The sequence below is a fragment of the Sarcophilus harrisii genome, chromosome 1, assembly GCF_902635505.1.
Source record: "Sarcophilus harrisii chromosome 1, mSarHar1.11, whole genome shotgun sequence".
NCBI lineage: Eukaryota > Metazoa > Chordata > Mammalia > Dasyuromorphia > Dasyuridae > Sarcophilus > Sarcophilus harrisii.
In genome coordinates this window covers 128200760-128215991 of record NC_045426.1, presented here as the reverse complement: position 1 = coordinate 128215991, position 15232 = coordinate 128200760, and the positions used below count along the sequence as shown (strand labels likewise).

Here is a 15232-nt window from a genome sequence, read left to right as displayed (position 1 = left end):
GCTACTGAAAGAAGGCATACTATAGTATCAATATTTAACAACTGTTATTTCAAGTTATCTATCATTATTAAGGCTCATATAATTCTTAAGTCTAATGAAGAATTTACCTTAACAGTAAATTTAGGAAATACTTTTAAAAACAGATATTAAATTATCATAGGAAAATTTATGGGAGTGTTTTTGCTAAAATATACAATATGAGATCACAGTCATAGAATTTGAGGTAGAAGTTTAAAGTTCAATTCAGAGAAGTAACGGCTAATTCAAGATTATATACATAGTAAATAGAACTCAGATCTCTTGATTTCCTATCTAATTCTTCCTTCTGTATCCTACTTATATTCTTTTTCTATTTTAATAATTCATTTAAAGCTCAATACACATGGATTAAATAGTAACACATTTAGAAAAATAATCAAAAGATGCATTAAAAATCATTTTTATGAATTGCAAGCAGATGATAATAAAAATTATGGGCTATTTAAAACATGTCAAGGAAAAACAAATTAAATTTAAATTACACATATTTCAAGTACATACATGAATGAATCCAGCATATTTTTTGTCTATTTCCACAAGCTGCTGGTCAGCTTTATTCCGCATAGCAGGCTCAGGATCTGTGCCCATGGCAATTAAATATGGCACACACTAAAAATAAAATAGAGTACGTAAGTCACTGAAGTACTAAAACTACCCAAAACGTACTACAGCTAATATCTTAGCAAAATTAAGAATTATTTTGATAAAGTCATCTACATGAATATAGCCTGATAAATTGCTCATGACTAAAAATACTTTCATAACTAGTATATAGCTAAGGATTCAGACCGCTTTTTATAAAGTATTAAGCTTTCTTTCAGGTATGATCTACAGAACACAGTGTCAGACCATAGGCAAAGTACAAATTATGGAACAATTTTGAAATTTCATCAATAAGCTTTGAATTTCACCTTCATAAAATTTCTAACTAATCGTATTTTTGCTGTATATATTTTAAATGGTTATCATTTCTTCAATCAAGCTTGAAAAACACAATTTATTCAAATTAAGCATTTATTATGCCATATAATAAGGAATCCTAATGAGAGAGAAGTAAAGGTTTTGCATAAAGAAAATTTGCATGATTAAAAATAAAATTATTCCCTTATTCTTATAGACAGGAAACCCTTAAAAACCCTTAAGTAAGATTCTGAAGCGATCAGACTACTGATTAAAGTGATCTTTTTTGTCAAATGAGTGGAATAAGCACGAAGAGATTTTATAGAAGGGATTTCTATATACTGTTCCTAAATACAAATATAGGAAAAGAATAGCAGAGACATATTTGATTTCTAAATGGCATTAAATAAAGTTAAGGATCTAAAACAAAAGCTATGCTACCATCTTATGTAGTTCTTTAAAATGTTGGTCAGATGAACAGACACAAAGTTCAATATTAAGTATGTGTGCATTAACATTACCATATAATTTTTTGGGAAAGAAGGATCTGAACAGTAATTTTATTAGTTTTACAATTTCTTTTATTGGAAACTATCTCTACTGAGGCATATATCTTCTGTAACTTCAGAAAGTACCTGTGGCATTGAGAGATTTTATGAAGGTCACAAACCCAGGATTTCCAGACCCTTCAAAAGATGGCTTTCTGTCTAGAATGCCATGATTCTTCTTATGATAAAATATTTTACTAGATATAAAAATGCTCTAGAGATTAAAATGTATTATATAATCCTATATAATTTTACATGTAATACGTATCAAAAGCATCATAACAAGGAATGTTGTATTAATATTTATTGTAAAACAAAGAGTATTATAAAGAGGAAGATTGCAATGAGAGAGAAGTGAAATATAAAATTTTCTGCCATGGTCCTCCTCCAAAATGTGTTCAAGCTCTATAGTCAATGATTTCAGAAAGAAAATTTATGATGTAGACCTATTATTTCTTACTCTTTCCATTCTCTTTCTGTTTACTACTCCCTTAATTCAATATCTAAAGCTTTTTAACAATTCTAAATTGGGGATTCTATAATCTTAGAAGCAGCAAAATTTGTTTTATTTGTAAAATTCAATAAATCATTTACATATAATAACACCTCAATTCTCTAAAGGTCAAGTTTCTGGCAACCTAAGCCATAAAAGTATTCCCAAGATGACTAAACAGTTACCAAAAGAAAAAAAAAATCTCACGTACTTTATTCCACTTGAGGCCTTAATGGTGGTTATTTTAGCCACACAAATTAATCATAATTTAATTTAATCACACAATTCTACCAAGATTAGGAATTTGGTCTCTGTAATGATAAGGAAATACCATTTTCAAAGGCAGATGGGGTGACGAAATCAGGCAATAAGAAAGCCATGAAGGGGGTGGTGAAGGAGACTGTAATTTATGGGTTATATATGTTTGTATCTATCAATTTGTTACTTGATGTTTATTTAGCAAGAAAAGGAAATCCTGCTTCCCTACTGATTTTTGTCTTATATAACCAAATTCCAAAATAAAGTTAGCTTTAATATCATCAGTTTTATGATAAAATTCCTCTATTTGTTTGAAGATTTAAGATTTGCTATAATTCTGTTAGGTAAAATCATCCATATAATAGAATCGCAATGGATTCTTAAAATTGTTCTTAAGGTAAGAATCTATGTGTGAAAAGATACTAGTGGATTAGAAAAGTATTTTTTTTCAAATTGATTTGAAACATTATGAAATTTTTGATTAGACAACTAAGTTTTAAGAAAAGGCATTATGTTAATCTAGCAAGTAAATAGCAGCAAACAAGAAAAAACAATTTTGGCTTACCTAACCTAAGTTGGTTATAGCTTAGTATGAATTCTCTTTAGACCACAGAGTCGGCCCAGATTCTAACCTAGTTAGTTATCTCAAAAATGTACATTATTGGTCCAAATTTGAAATGTGTTACTGGATTAGCTCAGATTTATCACTATTATTAGAAAAATACAAAAAACATGTCATTTTAATGCCTTTTTTAAAGATACGACTCTAAATACATAAATATGTAAATTTTATGCACATACATACATGCCGGATTCATTTGTGAACATATAACACCAGATAACATTTATATATGCCCTTAGTTTTTTTAAAGTGTTTTAGAGATGTTACCTCATTTGACCCTCACAATAATCCTGAGAAATGAATGCTATTGCCATACCCATTTTACAGATGAAAAAAAATAATGCATGAAGAGATTCAGTGATTTGCCGAAGTTCACTCAGCTGTTCACTGTGTGAAGCAGAATATGAACTAAGATTTGATTCCAAGTCATGCATTCTAATTGCTTGTGCACATACATCCTTCTCACTCATGTTTCCTTACATATTCCTTACATATTTTACTAAAATTTAATTTTGGGAGAATTTCTCAAAATCTACTTTATAAGATATCTCAAAACTCAGAATATAATTGAATCCAATGGCAAAAGAGAATTTGCCCTGCTTACCTGAACTGGATGAATGAGACCCTGGTTGAGGGTTAATGCGATCACATTTAGGGCAAAGTGACGCACACTTGATTGGGTGTGAAAGAAAGCCTCAAGAACTTGTTTGAGGTAAAGCTGCATGATGGAACTACTCATCCCTGAGGACACATCACCCATTTCTTTTAGATCTTCCTGTTTTGCTACTTTCTTCCCTATGAAAGGAAGGAAAGATTAAATAATGTTGTACAGAAAATAACCTTTTGTTGCATACATTTTCTGGCTCTGTCTTGTCTCTGTTCAGAGTCACAGAACCTTAAAGTGGTAAGCTCACAAAGTTAGTCCTCAAATTAAAGGCAGTATAACTTAAAAGTAAAACATAGATAAGTCATTTTCAGAAGTGAAAATTTTCAAAAGACAGTTTTATAGACGGATGCTAATGAAAACAATTAGCTAAGTCTAATCAAGAAAGTTAGCTATCTCCCCAAATCTAGTAGAAGACAGAGAAAGAAAATAAAATGGATATAAAGAAAAGAATTATCAGCTCAATTATGTTTTAGCAGGTCCCCAGCAATGGCAAGGCATGGACATGTGAATAAATTTTATTAAAAATGAGAGCCCAAAAGGAGAATTTGTGAGTGTGTGCAGGGTTAATGAGCACTGTTTTCTTTTTCCAATTCTTGATCCCCTCCTTTCTTCCTAATAAGTCCTTAAACTTATTTGAACTTTAAACATTTCTAAGCATTTAACTACACTTAAAAATACTTAAAAGGAAATGAATAAAAAGGAAATACAGTAATATATATCCTGCTTTCCTATACACAAAGGAAAAAATGTGTCTATACCAAGAACAGCTACCTTTATCCTGCTCAGTAAAGAAAAGTCTATAAATTATTCTTAAAATCAGTTTTCCTTCCTCTGCCTTCTTTCAGATCGCTACTTAACACCAAAGCAAATCCACTCTGGATGGTGCTACCATTACCAAGATGGAGTAGTTTATTATGCTCTTTTAACAAGATAACAATACTCCAGACTATTTAAGCAAAGAATAGCATGAGCTATAGAAGAATATGGCCTTCTAAGACTCACTGAAAATAAAAAATGAATTATCTTTTTTCCCCTTATTATTTTTCCCATAAAGGTACATAGTTTGAAGAAATGATTTCAAAACAGCTTTTACTTACAGTCTTTATCTGCCTGTTGCATACGTGTATCTTCTTCTTGCAGGTAGGTTTGGAGATTTTTTAACACTTGGATTTTTAAATTTACTGAGCTGTTCTTATCAGCTAGAATGCTGTTATACAGATTCTTTACCTCTTGCTCAAACATTAAACTTGGATGCTGAATAAATGCAAATCCTAGGAAAATGGAGAAAATTTTTTGATGAAGTCACTTAAAATTATATGTAAACTTTCAAAATATAATGAAAATTTTGGTAAAAGATATAATTTCCTTAGTTCAGAAAAAATACTTAAAATGACTTTAAGAGTATGCAGGTAGCCTTACCTAGAGAAGTTTTAGAGCAGGCACGTCTTTCCCCATGTTTTAAAAACAAGAAATTGCATTTCAAAGGAGAATTTCACACAAGAGGAAAGCTTGAGGAGGGAGCAGGGCCTAGTGGCTAGGGGAGTGGATTGGGAGTCAGGAGTCTTGGGTTCTATTCCTGGCTCCACCACTGACTTGTTGTGTGACCAAGGGTGAGTCACTTAATCTCTCTGTGCCTCAATTCTCCATCTGTAAAATGGGGACAATAATATTTACCACCCACCTACCTCACAGGGATGTTTTCAGGATTTAAGAGGTCATGTCTTTAAACATTTTCAGATCCCTAGTAAAAGGTACTACATATTTTTTTTTTTTGAAATTGAGCTAAATCTGCCTGATATTATAAAATGGCTCATTTAGGTTTTTCAACCAAAATGCTAAAATTAATTGAACCCCCAAATGATAATTTTCCTTTGATTTCTCCTTAAGTTATTTCTTACTGGCGTTACAGTGCTGAACCTAGAACATTGATTTTACTAATGCAGTAACAGTTACATCAAATTATATTATTTGTGTTTACAAACATCCTCTATCAAAGTCTCATTCTGATGCATCATTGATGATTCAAATTGTGAAAGTTTATTGCAAGGTAGTACCAGTCACAGAGGTCCTACCCAAGCTAAAAAAGCTTCGAGTATGAGCCCAGTGAAAAACTCAATGTATGTTGTCTGAGGAGCAGCCCGGCTAAGCTCAGATTGGCTCATGATAAGGTGCACTATAGCAAGGTGCTCTTTTTTGGCCAAGGTAATGGTAAACCCAAAGATTCTTTAATATAGAGCAGGGTTGCAATCTGAGCTAAACAAAATATCGACAGATCTACAAAATCACAGATTCCTGAACTACTGACATAATTGTCTTATTACCTAATAACATTTATTTTTCCATAAGGATAGCACAGGAAATATGCTAAATAGCATATTTTTCTAAACAGCACATGAAACTCCATAATATTATTGCATAATATTATAGTAATAAAACCAAAGCATGGAGAAATCAAATAACTTGCTCAAGGTCACACAGCATATCTAAGAACTAGGCAAGAATATTTTCTAATTGCTAGTCTTAGATTTATCTCTTAGATGATAGTATAATTTCTTTAAGTTAATCATCTTTCTTTGAATATTTTAACTTTCTGTTTTCTTATTGGCCCCTCTCTGTTATACATCCTTCCTGTTATACATTTTATTTAAATGGCTTTAAGCTAATATTGCATAAAACTGCATCCTTAGATAAAGCCACTTATAAAAAAAAAAAAAAAAAACAAAACCTTTTCCTACTATTGAAGTCTCTGTATGGAAATACAGAAACACATATTTAACAATATAGGATAGGTAAGGTTTTGCTCAAAACAACAACAATAACAATAAAGATGACAACATGATACCCAAACATTACAACAAATATAATTATATACTCTGATACATTTTTCTCTTATAAGCAAGCCCCTTAAAAAAAAAAAAAGCCATAAAGTTTTCTTTCAAGTTAAAGACCTGTTTGTGTCAAAATCAAGATGCGAGTTAGCATTATTAATAGATCTGCACTGCTATTCAGACAACTTTTGAGTGCCTTTTAGATGTCAACTTAGGTCATTTTATAGCTACACTATTCCTTTTCCCCTCATACTTTAACTTATTTCTAAGCACTTTCAGGTACCTAGACACTAAAAGACCAAAGCTAGAATAAAACATTTTCTAATCATACAATGGTCCTAAAGTAGGACTGTGGGAAGTGTCAAATTTGTAAAATAACTTGTATTATGGTAGCTATAATAAATAAGTGGGCAGATGCATTATATGAATAATTTTATTTGCTACTGTTTTTATCCTCTATATAAATTATCCTGTATTCAAGAGGCAGGAACATGCAATGAATTTGTAAGAATAGGTCAAGGAAATAAAACCAGGACTCTTGTTACTTAAATATCTTCTTTCTTTGTTGAATGCTTAATAAACCAATGAATCCTCACAACACCCATATGAGGTAGATGGGGGATAGATATTGTTAACTTCATTTTACTGATGAGGAAACTGATGTACAAAGAAGTTAAGAGACTTGCTCAAGGTCACCCAGGAAATCACCGGGAGAGTTATGAATAGAACCTAGGAGATCATACACCCATCCAGGATACACCAGACCATGCTACTATTAGCAATACATTCAAGAGAATAATAAAAGCATTTGAGAACTCATTGATTAGTTTTTATGTACAATAAAATAAAAAATGAGTAAAGAACATGCAGTTATACTGAAATTGGCCAATCTTAATCCCCAAAGCTGTAATAAAAATAAAGTTAAAAATACTCTCTTACCTAGACCAATAATGGCTTTGGTTTGTACTTCCTCATCTGAATGTTTTGTAAAATACATCAGGAGTTCAAGTACTTTATCCTTTATGTTAACCTAGCCAAATAAAGAGGGGAAAAAAAAAAAGGGTCTTTTGGTATACAGATTTTATTTTTCAACATTAAAAATACCTAAAATGCAATGATCTTTGATGCAAGAATCTCTTCTATAATACCTTTTAAAAATGATAATACAGCTTTAGCTGCTAAATATCTCTGATAACCAGAAGCTCACTACCAAAAAGATGCCTGTTTCATTTTCAGACAGTTCTCACTTTAAAAATGTTCTTCCTTAGATCATGTGTAAAAGCCTGCCTCTCCCTAACTTCTTATCATTGGAATTAAACTGACTTATAATTGTAATAAGTAAAATTAAGTAAAACATAAACCAGCCACATTTACAATTCCACAGTTTAGTAGGCAAAAGACAATTTGATGCATATTGATTTACTTTTCAATATTATCATTTATTGCTTTTACAGATAAATATTTTAAATAATGAATTAAATAAATTAGTGAATATTACCTTACTGCTGCCTTTAAAATCTTCTTGATCAAAATCAAAATGGCGACACAGTGCTCCAACAGTAAAAAGGGATCTAAGCAGTGCTGGTTTATTTGTTGTAAGTATGGTGCTGTTTGAGTCTTCTTGATGCTGAATTTTTAATTTTGAAAGTGCACCTAATGAAGAAATCCTTCACTTAATTATACTCACCATTATGTCCCTGAATTTTTGTATTAATTATTACATAAGATTTTTCTAAAAAGGACAGTGAATAAATAATAATCTCATTAAGAATGATTCAGACAAATATTAAAGTCAATTACTTTTGCATTTGACTGCCTACTCATTTTTTTATGCTGATTCTATTTCATGGGGTAAGATATTTCTAACCTTAAAAAAATTGGAGTATATCCAGTATGAGTCTTGAAAATGGATAAATGGACTAGAATAACTTTGAGAATGTCTATAGAATAGGCAGTAAATTTTTCAAAATCCATGAAGAATAGACTAAAACTATAAATAAATTCCAAGAAGTTAGAACAAAGATGCAATTCATTTTAATTCAGCTAACATCTGTGAAGTGCCTACTGTTTTTCTGGGGGGAAACTAAAGACAAAGCAAATTGATTCTAGTTTTCAATTATTTTAATGGGTTTTGAGAAAGGAGAATATTTTGAGGGTACACACCTAACACTTCTGAGGTTGTCATCAAGGAAGATTACAATATCCTCCTACCACCTATCTCTGGATATAGACATGGTATTGAGCATGGGTTAAAAACCACAGAGCTGATATGTCAATTTTATGTTCTTTTATTTAACTTACCATAGTATCTATTGAAACATGCCCACACAAATTTATAATTTTGTGTGACTTTATTTACAACAGCCCCAAGACAGCTCACACAATGTTGCACTACCTAAAAAGATGTAAAACGATGTTACTGGTTAGATAAATTAATTTAAGTTCAAAATGAAAAGTTATAATGCTCAAGTTTCTTTGAAAATCCATGTGGCCAATTTAAAAAATCATAATATGTAAACAATTATCGCCACAGTTAATTAGATATCATTTAAGTATAAACATAATAGAATACTTACTGTCATGCCATATTTGATGATAAGTTTCATTAAATCTTCCTCAATGGTAGCAAGGAAAGTTTCACTTGGATGCTCCATCAATGGCACTACTAATTCTAAGATTTTTGCAACATTGCAAATGACCATGAAATCATTTTGTGTCTGTAAGGTCAAAAGTAAGAAGGATCAAACTTTGGGATTACTCAAACTCTAGAAAGAATGAAAAATCATCTATTTTTATTGTTATTTGCTTGGGGGTGAGAGTAAAGGTTAAAGAAGTCAGCTTTCATATGAAAAATTAAACCTTTCCTTCCCCTTCAAAGAATATAGGGAAGTAGTGTGGAAAAACCGCTTGTCCAGAAGTCAAAAGACTTGGATTCTAATCCCCAATTTCTCACTAATTTGTTACATGACCTTTGAAAAGGCTCTTCATTTTTCTGGGCCTCATATTTAAAATGAGGGGACTGAATAACATGATCTTTAAGGTCAAATGCTTCAAATCTAAATTTTAAAATATAAATCAAATATAATATTTAATAGGACAAAATAATTTATCATTATAAATATAAAATATATAAAATATAAAATATAAATATAAATATAAAAATATAAAATATAAAATAAATATAAAATATAAAATATAAAATTTATAAATATAAAATTTACAGTTAACTAGTAAAAATTTTAAGTCTAATTTTCTAAATTAAAAAATGGCAGAAGCATAAGAAAATGACATGTAAAAGTGACTTCTCAAATGGTGAGTTATAAATTCCTTTAGAGATTTTAGACAGATAATGAATGAGAAGGAAGATCATCCCGAAAACTAGAATTCTGTTTTCCAAAGGGGTACTTTTGAAAAAACTTTTGTCTCTCTCACTTGGCTTATCCAAGGAACCTCACTTCTCAAAAACCAAGAAGCATTCATTATGTTTATTACAATTCCAGTTAATATTATGATTCATTTACTGAATTACCATTTATTGCCTAATACATAAAAAATGCTGTGCTAAACATTGGGCAAGCTGCAACTAATACAATCTATGTATCTATCTCTATTGTCATGGCTAGTGTCCTCCCAGAATTTACAATCTAACAAGAAGAATATTACACATACCAAAAAAAGTATACATTTTTACAATAATTAAAATGCAGAATAGATTATGGAACAAGAAATGGAGAAAGTAGCAGCAGAGCTCAGTCTTGATGCATAAGTAGGTTTCAGTAGCCATAGATGAGGGATTAAAAGAGGCACATTGCAGGCATAAGCCAAAAAAAAAAAAAAGACACAAAAAAACCAAAAACCAAACCAAAAAAAAAACCAAAAGCAGAGAATTAAGCAAGTGCCGAACTTCTAGAAAGAAAGGAAACTTCAAGTAGCATAATGTGATCACAGTATAAATAATATAGCTGGTAGGAAAAAGAAGGCTACAAAGAAATGTGAGTTAAATATGGATCATAAAGGGGTCTTAAATGTCTGACTAAAGAATCTGTATGTGATATTATAATAATAGAATACCATATTTCTGAAATGTAAGAAGTGAAGGCGGCTGCTATCCCATCTGGTAGACTCCCCTCCCCCCCTTCCCCTTGTGAATTCATGGAAGGATATGGATAAGAAGAGACAGACATAGGATGGGAATGTATGAATGGGTGATGATCTATATTATTGGAGAGAATAACCACAAATGATGTTATAGAACCAATATTTTTGAGCAATGGAGAGAACCTCTGAAAGACTTTGAGCAAACAAGTGACACAATGATGATGGATTAATTTTTAAGTAGTGACAAGAATGAATCAGGGAGAGAGACTGTCTGTAGGGAGGCCAATTAGGAGGTTGTGACAATATAATACACATGGACAGAAGGTAGTAGTGATAGAAATAAAATGAAAGGATGGATTTTAAAAAATACTGGGTAGAAAGAATCAGTAGTACTCTGTATATATTTTCTATGTAGAAAGTGTGAGAGAACAAAGCATGAAAGACTACATTGGCATATGAAGATGACTGGGAAAATGATAGTTATCATTGACAAGTTAGAAGAAGAAGCAGTTTGTAAGAAAAGATCTTAAGCTCTACTTTGAATACATTAAATTTGAATTGGGATATCAGTTTGGGTATACCATTAATTACACAGTTGTAGATTCAGGCCTCAAGGTCAAAGAGGGAAAGGAACATGTCAGATTGGATATGTAGATTCCTATTAAAGTAAAAGTTCAAGTTGTGGGAATGGATGAGACAGCCAAGAGAGTGAATCAAGAAAGAAATCACAGGAAAATGTGTCAAGAAAAAGACAAGAAACAACTGTTAAACAAGTAAGGAAAATCAGCAGTGTGTGTTGTCATAATAGTCATAGGATACAGGGTAAAGAAGAAGAAGAGTATCAAGCAAGTGAGTAAGGCTTAAAGAGAAGTCAAGAAGACTTAAGTGAATGTTCTTGGATTTAGAGAATTCATCTGGCAACTTTTGAGAGTGATTTTGGTAGAGACAGAACAGATGGCTTAACTATAAAGGGCCGGGAAATGAATGGTGCTAAGGAATTGGAGATATTAATTAGAGATAACTTCAAAAAGATGAGGCAGCACAACTCATTTCCTTCTTCCCAAGAACTAAACCAAGTCAGCAACATGGAAAGTATTATTTTTTTTCCTTTAAGAGTAGGAGAAAAAAGGCCTAGAAATAAATGAACCCTTTGCAGGAGAATCATAAAAATACCTTTTTTAAAAAGCACTCAACAGTATTTTTCATATATTCCATCTCATTTGATTTTCACAACATTCAAGGGCAGCCAAAACAAGTATTCTGTTATTACTATGACAAGTAAAAATTTGATGCTTAGAGATATAGTGTTTACTCTGACCATTGCTGACATCTTGCCTGCCCTTACGTTTTTCTGCCTCTCTTCCAGTGATCTCTTCACTACATTTCTTTCTTTTCAATCCAATCAATGGAATACATATGTTAGCTACAATACACTTAATGGAAACTAGTCATTTATGAATGTATTTAATGACTCTATAAAGACAGAGTTAGGGAATCACATTTTTTCCCTTGTCCTTGTGTACCTTCTTGCCTCTTTTTTCCTGGTGTACCCTGAATTTTTTCATCTTAAAGAAATCCCTCAAGACAACTGTTAACTGTGGTTAATAAGTTTCTATCACCAAGGGTTGACAGTAAGTATACAACAAACAGGACAAATCATTTCCTTATTCATAGGAAAACACAAAGTAACAGTAATGAATGACATATACAGAAAAAAAAAGTCCCATGACTTTAAAATTTAGCTCTTATATAGGCTACTTAGATCTATCCTGCACATCTCTTCATCTTAAATAAGTTTACGCCTAAGTTTTTGTTGTTATGGAAATATATAAACAAAATTACACATGCTATAATATTTGATTTTATTAAAAATATACTTTGCAACACAGATTAATGAAAAAGTAAAATTTTAGTGTTACCTAAGGATACACCGTGTCACGGTGTTACTAAAGGCCACACAGTGTATTTTCTTCATACTCAATGTTTGTGACCTACAAGTGAAACTCTAGTTGATATTTCCCTTTATTATATGAATTATAAATGTCAAATCTTTCATCTTTTACTTAAGAAAGGCACTTTTCTGATACTTACGCTACATTTAGTGGTAAGGTATGGTTGCATGGTCATGGCATGTTTGACCATTAGCTGGGGTCTGATTTTGCTGAATAAGAACAAAGTGGTTATGCAAGCTACCAATCGACCAGAATTCACTCCCTTATTGTCAGAATCTGGAAAAAAAAAATTAAAATGAAAAAACAGTGGAAACTGTACAGAATACAATCTAAACTCTTTTTAACTAATTCTGGGGGTGGGGGTGGGAAGGGAGAGGAAATAACATAAATTTGTGTAACTGATCATAATAGAAAAGATTTTTACTTTCAGATCAGTGGGTGATGCTTAGTGGTGTGAGAGGCTGAGGTGGGTGATTTCAGTGATAGAAGCAGCAGATGAGGAAAAGTAAGCTAGGAAAGGGATTTAGCTGTGGCTGGAGAGAATCTATTTCAATGCAAGTAGCAATTATTAGGCACCTAAAGTATGTAACACACTGTGCATTGTGGGAGATGTATATTTTAGATAAGATAGGGTTCCTCTGCCCTAAAAGGACATGAAAAGTTGAGGTAGTAACACAAAATGGGGAACAAGATAAAGATGGTTAAAAGAGTTGTGACAGGCTGAAGAGTATTAGGGTTAAAAGAGGAAGTTTCCATTTGGGGGGAAAATTGCATTACATGAATCAAGGTGAATTTTTAGAATAGGAATCAATAATCCTTTTAGTCCTAAAAACAAAAGTAATACAATTGGACTGTCAAAGGTAGGGATAAACAGAATAGGTAAAAGAAAGAAAAAGGGAATAGAAGAAATGTGGTAAAGATAAAAGAAAAAAGACAGAGGTGAATATAATGGGTAAAGTATTGTTTCAAATTCATTCAGATGAATCACTCAATGGGATCTGTGTCAAAAGATGCAAATATTTCTTTTGGAAAATGATTTATTGCTGACTGTTCAGGAATTATAGAGCCTTATAGTTTTAGATTATCTACATTAATATTTTCATATTAACCCTGATCTTAACTTTATATATGAAAAACTAAAATCATGTATTTATGCTAAACTTCAAAATGGAAATTTGACAAAAACAAAACAAAACAAAAATTAGATGATCTTTGTTCTGACAAAATATGCAGCTTTAATTTAAGGGGTTTGATGAAGCAAATTTAGAAACAACTTTCAAGGCCCAAAATCAAATAAACTGATTTAAAACCCTCATAGAATTAACAAAAAGCCTATATTTTAAACTTGTAAATAAAATCAGTTTTTATTCAATAAATTACTTTTAAAAATGTGATTTAAAAGAACTGCAACTCACCTGCCTATTAAAAAATTCTAAAATGTTACTTTAAAACTTTTGAAAGAATCATATTAAGTAAATAAAAAATTGTTTTTGGGCTTTAATTTCTTTATTGTTCTAGATACTAAAAGGTATATGATTTAAGTAAGATCTGTGATCTTAATAGTGAAGTGATGTAATGTTGGGTCTGGAGTCAGGAAGACTCGTCTTCCTGATTTCAAATCCAGCCTTGGACATTAGCTTGTGCAACCTGGGCAAAATCACTTATCCTTTGTTGACCTCCGTTCTTCATATATAAAATGAGCTAGAGAAGGAAACGGCAAAGCACTCCAGTATATTTGCCAAGAAAACCCTAAATGGGGTAATGAAGAATCGGACATGACTGAAACAACTGAATCATGATCTTACTGAACAACTTTAAGAAGTTTATTTAACAAGTATAATTTTTGGATTTCAATATCAAGAAGACATAGTCAAAAAGCCCTCTATCACATTTTAATGACAAGAAGAAATATGAATCTTGTTATTTAGAAGTATATAGGCATTTTAAAATTACTTGTTAATTCGCTGGCTATGCAGAGAAGAAAATGAGTACAGAAAATTGCCAAGTACCCTATTTTATATATGTGCATATATATATATATATATATATATATATATATATATATATCAATAATAGAATATATAAAACATGTGACTTACCAGCTAGAGATTCCTCATATTTAAGGATATGCTCAACTAAGTTATCAACAAGCTGAGTACAAGCTTTTTTCACAGGTTTATATGAAGCATCTTCTTCTGACTTCAAAAGCTTTATCAGACAGAGGGAAAAAATCCAGTAAAGTTGTTGAATACACAATTGAATATGGTGCTTTGTGCCCTTAACTAAAAATTCTGCAGTGTAATCAAATGTATCCAATAATTTCATAATGCAGGTATAAATTATCATGTTCTAAAAAGAAATTTCAACATAATCTTTTAAGAAGAAAAGGGAAAGAGGGTGACACAAATAGGATAAAAGACCTTTGAATTGGTAAGTGAACAAATGAAATAATGTGTTTACAGCAGGAATACAAGGCCAAATCACCTCTTAAAAGAATTTAGTAGATAGATATTTTTGTTTAAAAAAACACCCCCCCCCACACACAAAAAGATATGGTATGAAAATTTAACTTTGCTTAGAAAAGCCTTGTTTTACTAAGTAGGCAAATTAATACAGAGAATTTTTCAAAATGCAGAGGAAACATTTAGAATAAATTAAGAGAAACTTAATTTTTTCCAAACATACTGAAACAGTGCCTGATGAAATAAACTTAAAATATGAAAGAAAGTGATGATACATTTTTTATTAAGGATCATAGTCTTAAGAATGGGAGGAGGAAAAAAGCAATTCTAGACATTCCTATTATTCTCCCTTCATCATTGTCTCC

At 31.3% G+C, this 15232-nt stretch overlaps 1 protein-coding gene across 3 annotated transcripts in view; it reads right to left on the bottom strand.

Annotated features, from left to right (window-relative positions):
• The window catches only part of NIPBL (NIPBL cohesin loading factor), a 250207-nt gene that overhangs the window by 6778 nt on the left and 228197 nt on the right, over nucleotides 1–15232 (bottom strand). For all 3 annotated transcript variants that reach the window (XM_031964203.1, XM_031964209.1, XM_031964213.1), the window contains 9 exons: nucleotides 14505–14613; nucleotides 12545–12681; nucleotides 8932–9072; nucleotides 8657–8750; nucleotides 7854–8008; nucleotides 7295–7385; nucleotides 4625–4798; nucleotides 3465–3655; nucleotides 541–648 (listed from right to left, as the gene is read on the bottom strand). In XM_031964203.1, the coding sequence (XP_031820063.1) occupies nucleotides 541–648; nucleotides 3465–3655; nucleotides 4625–4798; nucleotides 7295–7385; nucleotides 7854–8008; nucleotides 8657–8750; nucleotides 8932–9072; nucleotides 12545–12681; nucleotides 14505–14613 (1200 nt within the window). The remainder of the gene's footprint in view (nucleotides 1–540; nucleotides 649–3464; nucleotides 3656–4624; nucleotides 4799–7294; nucleotides 7386–7853; nucleotides 8009–8656; nucleotides 8751–8931; nucleotides 9073–12544; nucleotides 12682–14504; nucleotides 14614–15232) is intronic.